General features: G+C 41.9%; 1 protein-coding gene across 1 annotated transcript in view; it reads left to right on the forward strand.

Moving 5' to 3' along the window:
- Positions 1-3,662, forward strand: part of ASPG (asparaginase) — an 84,480-nt gene extending 80,818 nt beyond the window's left edge. The window contains exons 14-16 of the mRNA XM_074956331.1: positions 384-483; positions 779-838; positions 3,127-3,662. Coding sequence (XP_074812432.1) covers positions 384-483; positions 779-838; positions 3,127-3,162 — 196 coding nt within the window. The 3' untranslated portion in view covers positions 3,163-3,662. The remainder of the gene's footprint in view (positions 1-383; positions 484-778; positions 839-3,126) is intronic.
- The last annotated feature ends 9,106 nt before the right edge of the window (positions 3,663-12,768 follow it).

Here is a 12,768-nt window from a genome sequence, read left to right on the forward strand (position 1 = left end):
CCCCCTCCAACCCCTCTTAGACTCCATTTCACAGGATATATATTGTGTTGTGAAATATGAAACTCCGTATCTTTTTTCCCCTTTGGTCATAGTCACACCCACTGGGTGAAACTAGCCTGTTGTAAGTTGCTTATAATACAGCCCTGTTAAGTTAAGGAACTGATTCATCAAGCCGTGTTGCTGGCTCAGCTGTTCAAAGCTTTTGTAAACTTCTCCCTCGCTTACTTGTACCCCCCCCCCCCCGATTCTGGCAGTCATGCTAAGATTGTTGTTGGTTTAGTGTTCACATTCGTTTCTCTGATAGTTAAGAGAACACAGTATGACAGTGAGATGCCCTTACAGATTTAGAAAAAGTAAACTATTCTTAATTGTTCTTTTTCCAGCCTCGCTGCTAATGGCGATGTGGAAGGGTTGTATGCCTGGTATCTAGCTGGTGCAAACCTGGAACAAGCTGGTTATGATGGCAGAACTCCCTTACAAATAGTAAGTGTGGCTACGGCTGTACTGCATGTGGAGCTCTGCTAAGCGTGTGTGTTACGGCACATCTCTTCTGACACGTAGGTTGGGCAAATTAAATGCCACTTTGGTTCCGACAATTTTGATTAAAAAAAAGTCTTTGCTTCAAATTTATGGCAGGTCCAGAACTCTTGTCAAGCAATAAGTCATTCTCCCAACTCCCCACAAGTAATTAGACATTTCAGACAGGCTTTGAGTAGTTTTGCATGCATGTGTACATGCACACAAGACATGGCAATACTCTTTACATTTCTGTTTACAGGCAGAAGCTACAGGGCATGTGGAGCTCCTAGACTTTCTTAATCAACTGAAGATAAAGATGGTAATGGTTCTTTTAAAAGTTCTTGATTGCTGAAATGAGCCTTGGTTGTCTTTTGTTGTTGTCGTAGGATGGTTTTGTAGTTAAGGCCCTGGACTGGGCTTGGAGAATTCTGAGTCCAGTTCCTGGCTTTGCCACAAACTTCTCTGTGACCTTGAGCAAGACCTTTAACCTCTCTGTGCCTCAGTTCCCCATTTATAAAATGGGAATATAATCTAAATAGACTGCCTTGTCTATTTAGATTATAAACTCTTTGGGGTAGGGACTGTGTCTGCACAGGATCTATACAGCACCTAGTGCTATGGGATCATGAATTTCATCTAAGTGTTACTGTAATGCAAAAGATAGATAATTTACAAAGTAAAGAATGCATTAGTGAGTTTCTTCTCCACAGGTCTGACAACCATTGGTTCATGGATTTAAATTTACTTAAGTAAACCCAAATCAGGAATACTTCTAGTCAGAATCAAAGCAGACAGACAAACTACAACTATGCAAATACTTCAGAGTTTACATATTTCATTCAAAAGGAAAATGTTGCGTTTTTGTAATGTGTGCAAATAGATTATGCTTCTAGCAACCAAGAAAATACATTGAGTGAATTAAACATTTCCCAAAACAAGTATCTTGATACTTAAACCGACAAGTTCCTTTCATGTAACTGTATGGATCTGTTTTCATTTTATGTGACTTAAGGAGTCTTTGGACAGAGGATGAGTTTAATTAGCTAAACAATCTAATAACAGCACTAGAGAAAACAGCATCTTTAGGAAATATGTATCACGCCTTCACCAGAAACTTAAAGAACAGAGTGACACTTCAGCTCTTTTTGCAACTGTTTTTTGGGGTATGTCTACACTGCAATTAAAAACTCGCAGCTGGCCTGTGCCAGCTGACTTGGGCTTGCATGGCTTGGGCTTTGGGGCTGTTTCATCGCAGTGTAGACTTCCAGACATTTCCATGTCAAGATTAAAAGGGAAGATGGGCTCATTTGCCAGAGCAACAACTTGGGATCACTTCGTATCATCCCACTCCTTTCTCATCTCATTCCTGGCACGTTTTGATGGCTTATTCATCTATCTTGTCTGTATTAGATTGTAAATTCCTCTGAGTAGCACCCTTGCCTCATATGGATACCTATGGCACTATATAAATGATAACACACACTCTGGCTCACTGGCTTGAGGACAGACTGTATTGTAGTTAGCCAGCACTGAAAACAAGTGGCGCAGATCTTCAGCTAGACTGAATACACCAATGACAATTTAGCCAGCAGAGCATTTGCCCCCGGCTATCCTAACTCAGGATTTTGTTCCTAATAATGTAATTTAGACCATCTGAATTTAAAAAAAAAAAGAGAGAGAGAGAGAGAGAGAGAGAGACCTGACTAAGCACAGTTAGGAATTATTGACAATTGACAATAGAAGACTTGAGTTTAAAAGGCCTCACAGATTCACCCTGCCATTGTAGATTCTGAATCAGGACAGTAAGAGAGATCAGGAATTTCAGAGATTGACTGAATTCTAAATTCTTTACACTGAATGTCAAAATTAACAGTATTGACATATATCTTCTCCAGCCAACAGTCAAATAAAACTGGGAGAACAGTCAACCAAATCTTAAATGATGCATGGATGTTTGGAGAAGATTCACCACTCAGCTTGCCAATATAACTGGAGGAATTTTAAACACTTACATTTTTTTTCTCAAAATTCTACTCTGATGCAATCATCTCACGTTGGAGATTAGATATCTCTCTTTTCCAGTGTACTGGAAAATCTAAGATATTGGAGAGGTTAAAAAAAAAAAAAACCCTCAGGATGTTTAAACACTTTGGGCTGGATTTTCCACTGCTGTGCACCTTGGGTAGTCATTTACACCTGTATAAAGTGGATGTAAAACGCTCCCATTGGTGTATGTGAGTGGGGAATTCTCATTGGTAGCATTCTATACCCACTACTCACTGATCTAGTGTTTCAGTAAAATTCAAAGATTTGTGGTGCCTTTACATTCACCTCAATTGAAATCAATATTTATTTTTAAATAAAATTTGATATCAGACTGAGAAGCATGTCACTTTAAATCTGTAACTCTCATATGGGCCAGCTCTTGATTTTTATTTTTTTTTTAATCTTCCCTACCTATAGGAAAGACAATCTGAAGGCATTCCTGAGTGTTGGATTAGAGTTTACTCTAATGTAAGCTCTTCTTGGAAAGGCTTCAGGCAAATTTGAAGTGGTCCACACTGCGTGTCTTAAAGCTAACTGTTTCTTTATATGATTTCTCCATAGGTTATGGAAACACTTCTGGAAAAAAGCCAGTTTTGAACAATTAAACAATACTGGGCGATAATTTTTTTTTATTTAAAAAAGAAGAAGAATTAAAAAAAGGAAGGTGGAGATGATCGCAGTTGCTACTAGCGTATATTGGGAACCTAGAATTAATTTAGAAATATATTTACTTTTTTTCTTATCTTTAAGATTATTTTCTTATGGCTGATATTTTAACTTTCTTTTAAAAAATGAAAACCTGTTACACTAGCATGTCACATCTTAGTTTAGGTCCTTTTTCAGTGCCAAGTGTCTGAGCATATAGCTGTAAACAAATGAGACTGGAATGTCATGATAGTGTGTCTCACTGTATAAATATTTTATTTTATTTTTTCTATAACTAGCATGCTGAATTTTTTATTTTCTATAATTGGGACACTGAGTTTTTATCTAGTAAATCTATGGGGGAAATGCTGCATGCAATCTGCAGCATTTCTCTTATGGTGAATTTATATTTTGGGGGTGGAATTCAAAGTTGATTATATATCCATGGATTTACATTAATAAAATCTCTGGAAATAAATGTTTTGTTTCACTTCACTGGTTTCTTGCAATAGTTTAGATTATGTCAGTAATAATAATGAGAACAACTGTGTGTGTGTGTCAGCACAAATAATTGCATCAATCAAGAGCATCCGCCTGCAGTTCTGTGCTAATATTCACCGATGTTTCAGAGTAACAGCCGTGTTAGTCTGTATTCGTAAAAAGAAAAAAGAAAAGGAGTACTTGTGGCACCTTAGAGACTAACCAGTTTATTTGAGCATGAGCTTTCGTGAGCTACAGCTCACTTCATCGGATGCATAGCATATCGTGGAAACTGCAGAAGACATTATATACACACAGAGACCATGAAACAAAACTTCCTCCCACCCCACTGTCCTGCTGCTAACAGCTTATCTAAAGTGATCATCAAGTGATCATCAAGGAAGGCCATTTCCAGCACAAATCAAGGTTTTCTCACTCTTCCCCCCCCCACACACACACAGACACACATACAAACTCACTCTCCTGCTGGTAATAGCCCATCCCTCTTTGAAACCTCTCTTTATAATGCGCATGATAATCAAGGTGGGTCATTTCCAGCACTAATCCAGGTTTTCTCACCACCACCCCCCCACACACACACACACACCCTCCAAAAACCACACACACAAACTCACTCTCCTGCTGGCAATAGCTCATCTTACAATGTGCACAGCAATAATCCAAGTTTAACCAGAACGTCTTGGGGGGGGGGGGGGGGTTTGTAGGAAAAAAACAAAGGGAGATAGGCTACCTTGCATAATGACTTAGCCACTCCCAGTCTCTATTCAAGCCCAAATTAATAGTATCCAATTTGCAAATGAATTCCAATTCAGCAGTTTCTCGCTGGAGTCTGGATTTGAAGTTTTTTTGCTTTAAGATAGCGACCCTCATGTCTGTGATTGCGTGACCAGAGAGATTGAAGTGTTCTCCGACTGGTTTATGAATGTTATAATTCTTAACATCTGATTTGTGTCCATTTATTCTTTTACGTAGAGACTGTCCAGTTTGACCAATGTACATGGCAGAGGGGCATTGCTGGCACATGATGGCATATATCACATTGGTGGATGTGCAGGTGAACGAGCCTCTGATAGTGTGGCTGATGTTGTTAGGCCCTGTGATGGTGTTCCCTGAATAGATATGTGGGCACAGTTGGCAACGGGCTTTGTTGCAAGGATAGGTTCCTGGATTAGTGGTTCTGTTGTGTGGTATGTGGTTGTTGGTGAGTATTCGCTTCAGGTTGGGGGGCTGTCTGTAGGCAAGGACTGGCCTTTCTCCCAAGATTTGTGAGAGTGTTGGGTCATCCTTCAGGATAGGTTGTAGATCCTTAATAATGCGTTGGAGGGGTTTTAGTTGGGGGCTGAAGGTGACGGCTAGTGGCGTTCTGTTATTTTCTTTGTTAGGCCTGTCCTGTAGTAGGTGACTTCTGGGAACTCTTCTGGCTCTATCAATCTGTTTCTTCACTTCCGCAGGTGGGTATTGTAGTTGTAAGAATGCTTGATAGAGATCTTGTAGGTGTTTGTCTCTGTCTGAGGGGTTGGAGCAAATGCGGTTGTATCGCAGAGCTTGGCTGTAGACGATGGATCGTGTGGTGTGGTCAGGGTGAAAGCTGGAGGCATGTAGGTAGGAATAGCGGTCAGTAGGTTTCCGGTATAGGGTGGTGTTGATGTGACCATCGTTTATTAGCACTGTAGTATCCAGGAAGTGGATCTCATGTGTGGACTGGACCAGGCTGAGGTTGATGGTGGGATGGAAATTGTTGAAATCATGGTGGAATTCCTCAAGGGCTTCTTTTCCATGGGTCCAGATGATGAAGATGTCATCAATATAGCGCAAGTAAAGTAGGGGCGTTAGGGGACGAGAGCTGAGGAAGCGTTGTTCTAAATCAGCCATAAAAATGTTGGCATACTGTGGGGCCATGCGGGTACCCATAGCAGTGCCGCTGATCTGAAGGTATACATTCTCCCCAAATGTAAAATAGTTATGGGTAAGGACAAAGTCACAAAGTTCAGCCACCAGGTTAGCCGTGACATTATCGGGGATAGTGTTCTTGATGGCTTGTAGTCCATCTTTGTGTGGAATGTTGGTGTAGAGGGCTTCTACATCCATAGTGGCCAGGATGGTGTTATCAGGAAGATCACCAATGGATTGTAGTTTCCTCAGGAAGTCAGTGGTGTCTCGAAGGTAGCTGGGAGTGCTGGTAGCGTAGGGCCTGAGGAGTGAGTCTACATAGCCGGACAATCCTGCTGTCAGGGTGCCAATGCCTGAGATGATGGGGCGTCCAGGATTTCCAGGTTTATGGATCTTGGGTAGTAGATAGAATATCCCAGGTCGGGGTTCCAGGGGTGTGTCTGTGCGGATTTGATCTTGCGCTTTTTCAGGAAGTTTCTTGAGCAATTGCTGTAGATGCTTTTGGTAACTCTCAGTGGGATCAGAGGGTAATGGCTTGTAGAAAGTGGTGTTGGAGAGCTGCCGAGCAGCCTCTTGTTCATATTCCGACCTATTCATGATGACAACAGCACCTCCTTTGTCAGCCTTTTTGATTATGATGTCAGAGTTGTTTCTGAGGCTGTGGATGGCATTGTGTTCTGCACGGCTGAGGTTATGGGGCAAGTGATGCTGCTTTTCCACAATTTCAGCCCGTGCACGTCGGCGGAAGCACTCTATGTAGAAGTCCAGTCTGCTGTTTCGACCTTCAGGAGGAGTCCACCTAGAATCCTTCTTTTTGTAATGTTGGTAGGCAGGCCTCTGTGGATCATTATGTTGTTCAGAGGTATCTTGGAAATATTCCTTGAGTTGGAGACGTCGAAAATAGGATTCTAGGTCACCACAGAACTGTATCATGTTCGAGGGGGTGGAGGGGCAGAAGGAGAGACCCTGAGATAGGACAGCTGCTTCTGCTGGGCTGAGAGTATAGTTGGATAGGTTAACAATATTGCTGGGTGGGTTGAGGGGACCATTGCTGTGGCCCCTTGTAGCCTGTAGTAGTTTAGAAAGTTTAGTGTCCTTTTTCTTTTGTAGAGAAGTAAAGTGTGTGTTGTAAATGGCTTGTCTAGTTTTAGTAAAATCCAGCCACGAGGAAGTTTGTGTGGAAGGTTGGTTTTTTATGAGAGTATCCATTTTTGAGAGCTCATTCTTAATCTTTCCCTGTTTGCTGTAGAGGATGTTGATCAGGTGATTCCGCAGTTTCTTTGAGAGCGTGTGGCACAAGCTGTCAGCATAGTCTGTGTGGTATGTAGATTGTAATGGATTTTTTACCTTCAGTCCTTTTGGTACGATGTCCATCTGTTTGCATTTGGAAAGGAAGATGATGTCTGTCTGTATCTGTACAAGTTTTTTCATGCAGTTGATAGATTTCCACTCCATGCGGCTAAATGCAGTGCCTTGCATAATGACAGGTTTCAGAGTAACAGATGTGTCACTTTAAATTGCACTTTTAAAATGTATGATAAGGCTGACACCTGAAACACAGGGCTTGTTTGCACTGTGCCACGGTGCAGACTACACGCTTCAGAATTGTGTGCCAAAATGTTGCTATCTGCTCCGTGTGGGTGCTGCAGGTGTGTTCTAAAAGGTACCCAGTTCACATTAACATGAACTATAGTAAGAGACGCTTTGATGCACTCTGCAATTCGAATCCCCATAGTTTGCACTGTGGCACAGTGTAGACGTAGCCACATTCATTGATGGGACTCTCTAACTGAACTGAGTTTCTGTAACAATGATTTTACCTACCTTCTGAACAGGACATAATCAGAAAAGCTATGTTTGATATCAGATTGTATCTTGAGTGGCTGAAGAATTAATAGATTTCTGGTTAAAGCGATAATGCTTCTAGGTACGAAAACCTAGAACTTGCAAATATAGAATACTTAAGGCAGATGCACAGATAGGGGATACAACTTTTGATTTACAACTATGATTTCTGATTTTATGACTGCCTCAAACAAATGGCACCTTTGCTGAAGCAAGGAGGAGTTCCTCCCCCTTTCCATAGCCACCCTTTCCATGCAGCCAATGCTCCATTGATCCTTTCTGAGCCCTTTAGCATTGGAAGCCTTCCCAGGCCAAGTTACAGACCAGATTCCCCCAGGAATATGGAGTGAACACTATGCACATGGTTGGAGGAAACCCCACTTTCTCTGCCAAACACAACTGTTCTCCTATGGAATATACTGTACACATATGATCCAATTTTCACACCTAGAAATACATGATCTTGTTTTATGCTAACATACATTTGGTGCATCCATTCACATTGGAGCATTCCTCTAGTCACAAAAAACATCTTAATGCATGTACAAAAATACTGTCTCTCATTACTACTGTATGAACCTAATCCAGTATGGGTATGATTGAACACTATTGGTGTATTAGGAACTTCTCGTACTAAGCTAACATCCTGACCCATTGCATTAATAAAATTTATTAAATGGCTAGCATTACATAGCAAGTAAATTATAGCTCTCACATTAATATGGATCAAGCTAATAAAATCCAAAGATAATGATTAAATAAACTTCAAAAGGAACAATGTCAAGATGTTTTAGGTGACAACTTTATCATATCCTTGAACTGGTGAATTATAGGCGGACTTAACCATTTAAAAGCTATGTACATGTATTATCCTGATCATAGGGCACGAGAATAGCTTTATTTGCATAAGACCTAGACTGAGTGACATCTTAAGAATGGCAAACTTTCTAAAAATTGCTACACTGGAACAGGAAATCCCTCGCTAACAGTAATACGTCACTTGAAGATAAATTAAATTTGGGACTGAAATGGTGGAATTTGGGGGGTGGGGAGGCCTTTAAACTGATTCTGGGAGACAAAATCAATTAATCCATGGCATCCATTCTTAGTGACACAGCAGAATTATTATTGCAATATACAGTATATAAGAGCACTTATTGGGAAACCCTCTAAGGACTGACACATTCTGTGGGTTCCATTCTGTCTTTAGAAAAGAACATTTAAAAAGCATATACGCTAAAGTAAAAAAACTGGTGATCACGTCTTTAAAGTGTACAATACAGCATATCTTTCTATGCCACACTTCCTGTACAAGCATCTTAAAGTGACTAAAAAAAAGTACAAGCCTTCAGCATTAAAACTGGGAAAAAGGTACAGTAAGTTATTGACTTTTTCCTGCACATAAACCAGGTAAACAAATTCCCATTTTTAAAACACTTGGGGCCAAGTTTTCAGTCATAGTGTAAGTTGAAATCAGTGGTGTATTCAGCATTCCTGATTAAGTTTGGGCAAAAGTTTAGAAACATGATATAGTAAGAAATGGGTTTATATCCAAGAACTTAATAAAACCTTAGAACTAGAATGCAATACTCAAGTCACATACGTGGAACGAACACTTGCCTGCTATGGCTAGGAAAATTATAATAATGCTTTATAACTGAAGAGAAATATGTCAAAACCAACTAAAATACAATGGTAAGCCTTTAACTCTGATGTAATATGCTGTTCACATTCTGTGTAAAGTAGCAAGCAAGTTCCAGATAAATTGCATCTGGCAAAGTAAACGGTCTGGAAGATCTGCAGAGAATGAGCTTTTAAATTATGTAGCTGAGGTTTATTAAAAGCATGAAAGAAAGGCTAAGAATTTACCTGAGACAGTAAATAGTAGTAACCTTTTTATATGCTAAAGATGACTGTAAAGGATTCATGATGTAATTAAAATGGCAAGCAAAAGCTATCACGGGAAGGGAACAAGGCAGGATTGTGAACCTTTGTAGCAGGCTATTGATACTCCCATTGAAGGGAACTGAAAAGGATGAAGCTATAGTGGAACCTCAGAGTTACAAACACCTCGGGAATGAAGGTTGTTCGTAATTCTGAAATGTTCCTAACTCTGAACAAAGCATTAGGGTTGTTCTTTCAAAAGTTTACAACTGACTTAATACAGCTTTGAAACTTTATGATGCAAAAGAAAAATGCTGGTTTTAACCATCTTAATTTAAATGAAACAAACAAGCACAGAAAGTTTCCTTACCTTGTCAAATCTTTTTTTAATTTTCCCTTTATTTTTTTAGTAATTTACATTTAACACAGTACGGCACGGTACAGTATCTGCTTTTTGGGGTGGGGGTCTCTGCTGCCTGATTGCATACTTCCAGTTCTAAATGAGGTGTGTAGTTGACGAGTCAGTTTGTAACTCTGGTGTTCATAACTCTCAGGTTCTACTGTATTCAAAAAGTAGCAGGGACCACCTTAAATCAGCTGTGGTTTTTGCTCAGACTTTGGTTGAAAGTTACTTTAGAGTTAGATCCTAACTAAACCAAGAGTTGTTCTGTAGTCAGCTGAATGGGGAGAGGAGTAACCATGTGTCTCATGAGTGTCACCATGATAATTATGCCTTTGAATCATAGCACCCATGTGAAATATATATTGTACAAACAGTACAGCATAGGTCCTAGGACTCTGCCCTGTGGGACCTCAGAGTTCAGGCAAATCACTTTAAAACATATTGAGCTTCAATCACTGAAGCAGCAATCCATGGAATTGGGGTTTTCCCAAGACCCAGTTTTACTTGGTTCCCCAAAAACTCTGTTCAACTCAAGGCTCACTGAGGTTCCTTTATTTGGCATACAGCAAAGTTACACTGAGCTGGTCAGACTCAAGCATAGCAGGTGAATATAGGGCATATCACACATCCAAAATTACACAGCAAAACTTTAACTTACATAGATTTTTACTAATGCTAGTAATGCATGCATTTTTAACTACACATTGCATTATATGCCTCATGATTGGCTTGGTTACTTTTCAGAAACCAATCCCTATACAGCATGATCTGTCCATGTGCTGTTCATGTATAACCTGACCTATACATTCCGAGTTTATTTTGTCCACTGGTCATAGCACCAAGGTGTTCCTGCTTACCTTAGCTACCACAGACATCCTGACTCCAGCATACTACTGCTTGTTAAGCCCCTATTTAAGCTTCCATTCACCTTCCCAATCATGCACACTAAGAAATTAGGTCTGTCTTACATCGTTACTTATGCCTACCCAAGCCTACACATGGTCAATGAGTTAAGTTGAAGCAGTATGATCCAATATTATACGTGCTCAAACCACTAGTAAATACTAAGAAGGTTGGTCTCTATAAAAAAGAAAGCCTGAACCTTGTCAGACTTCTCAGCAAGGTCATTAGTTTGGAGGAAATGATCTAATTAGGTTGCCACCACTTTTTCAGCCTCTCATGTCCAGAAAGGTCAGCTGTCAATGTTGCTGAGGACACAATAATGTCTGTGAATGCTAAAATTACCCAGGATTAATTAACTAAATCTAGCATGGCCTCTGGTGATAACATTTTTTGCTAGATTGGGGTGAGCAAACTACGACCCATGGGCCGGATCTGCCCATGAGCCGTTTTAAGCTGGCCCTCGGGCTCCCACTGGGGAGTGGGGTCTGGGGCTTGCCCCACTCTGGTGCTCCAGTTGGGGGGGCCGCACCATGCGGCTCAGCCCCACTCCGGCGCTTGATTCGGGGCGCAGGCTGTACCACGTGGCTCAGCGGCTCTCCCGCCGGGGTGCAGGGTTGGAGGCCGCACCATGCGGCTCCCAGAAGCTGCAGCATCGGGGGCCGCACCATGCAGCTCCCGGAAGCTGCAGCATGGCCCCATTCAGGCTCCTATGTGCTCCAATGCCCCCTCTTCCCACCGGCTCTCTAATGGAGGCTGCAGGGGTCATGCCTGCGGATGGGGCAGCATGCAGAGCTGCCTGCCCGTGCTTCCGCATAGGAGCCGGAGGAGGGAGATGCCACTGCTTCTGGGAGCCGCTTGAGGTAAGCACCGCTCAGAGCCTGCACCCCTGAGCCTCTCCCGATGCCCCTGCCCCAGCCCTGATCCCCCTCCCACTCTCCAAACCCCTCAATCCCAGCCCGGAGCACCCTCCTGTACCCCAAACCTCTCATCTCCAGCCCCACCCCAGAGCCTGCACCCCCAACCAGAGCCCTCACCCACTCCTGCACCCCAACCCCAATTTTGTGAGCATTCATGGTCCACCATACAATTTCTATTCCCACATGTGGCCCTCAGGCCAAAAAGTTTGCCCACCCTGGAGCTAGCTGATACTCGTTGAAAGTTTTGGTGGCATTGGTGTTCAAGTCAGTTATTCAAAGGATTTAGTCATTTGCATACATAGGCTACTCTGATGTTTTCTGAGAACTCCTACTGGAGTACATAACAAAGAGAATGTGGCCCTTTGTAGACTCGTTGCTGTACACGGCTATGCAAGGGACAGAGGGTTTTGCCTCATTCCTGTTCCAACGCTAGATGACATCCCTTCGGGCAAGGGTATTCCCCCTATATGCTGTCAGCCTCAAACCACAGGACACATCTAGGTCCTCTTGACCAGAAGGTTGGTGGTTGTGAGAGCCTCTTCATAGCAAGGGCATGCATGTGAGGCCGTGTAGGCAGAGTTTCTGGGTGTGCATTAGTCCTATTGTCCGTCAGAACAGGTAACGATGCGTGGGTACACAATAAATACATTTTATTGCAGTAGTGTCGGTTGGACCAAATCCTGATTGGGGCCCTATTGTGCTACGCACTGTACAAACACACAGTTAGACATGGGCTCTGCTCTGAAGAGTTTACAGTCTAAATTCAGATAAGATGTATGTGAGTTCAGTAAGCAACAGGGGAGAGCAGGGCAAGGGAAGCAATAAAACATGCATTTCCATAGGCTGGTTATTTGCATAACTTGATTTCAAATCATTTAAATTATTTATATATAAGCAAAATGATGATCCTGTGAGTTCAATAACCAAATAGCATATCATGTACCCTACCAAAGCAGTCCAGGCTAAACTAACAGCGATATTTACTTGCCTCTTGGTAAAAGACTATCAAAAGTGATTGTAATAAAGTCAGTCTAGGGAGAGCTTTAAATAGCAAGTCAGAGACTTGGACATGGAGTCTGTATTCACAGGGGAGCCAGTGCAGAGACTGGATGCTGGGCTGATGTGTTAGGGCTCACTGGGCACAGGCTGCTGTGCTTTGTACCAGTTGGAATATTTTTCAGGGTGTGTGACTTCATTCCTAGACATGAGTTGCAA

This window comes from Natator depressus, chromosome 6 (assembly GCF_965152275.1).
Source record: "Natator depressus isolate rNatDep1 chromosome 6, rNatDep2.hap1, whole genome shotgun sequence".
Taxonomy (NCBI): Eukaryota; Metazoa; Chordata; order Testudines; family Cheloniidae; genus Natator; species Natator depressus.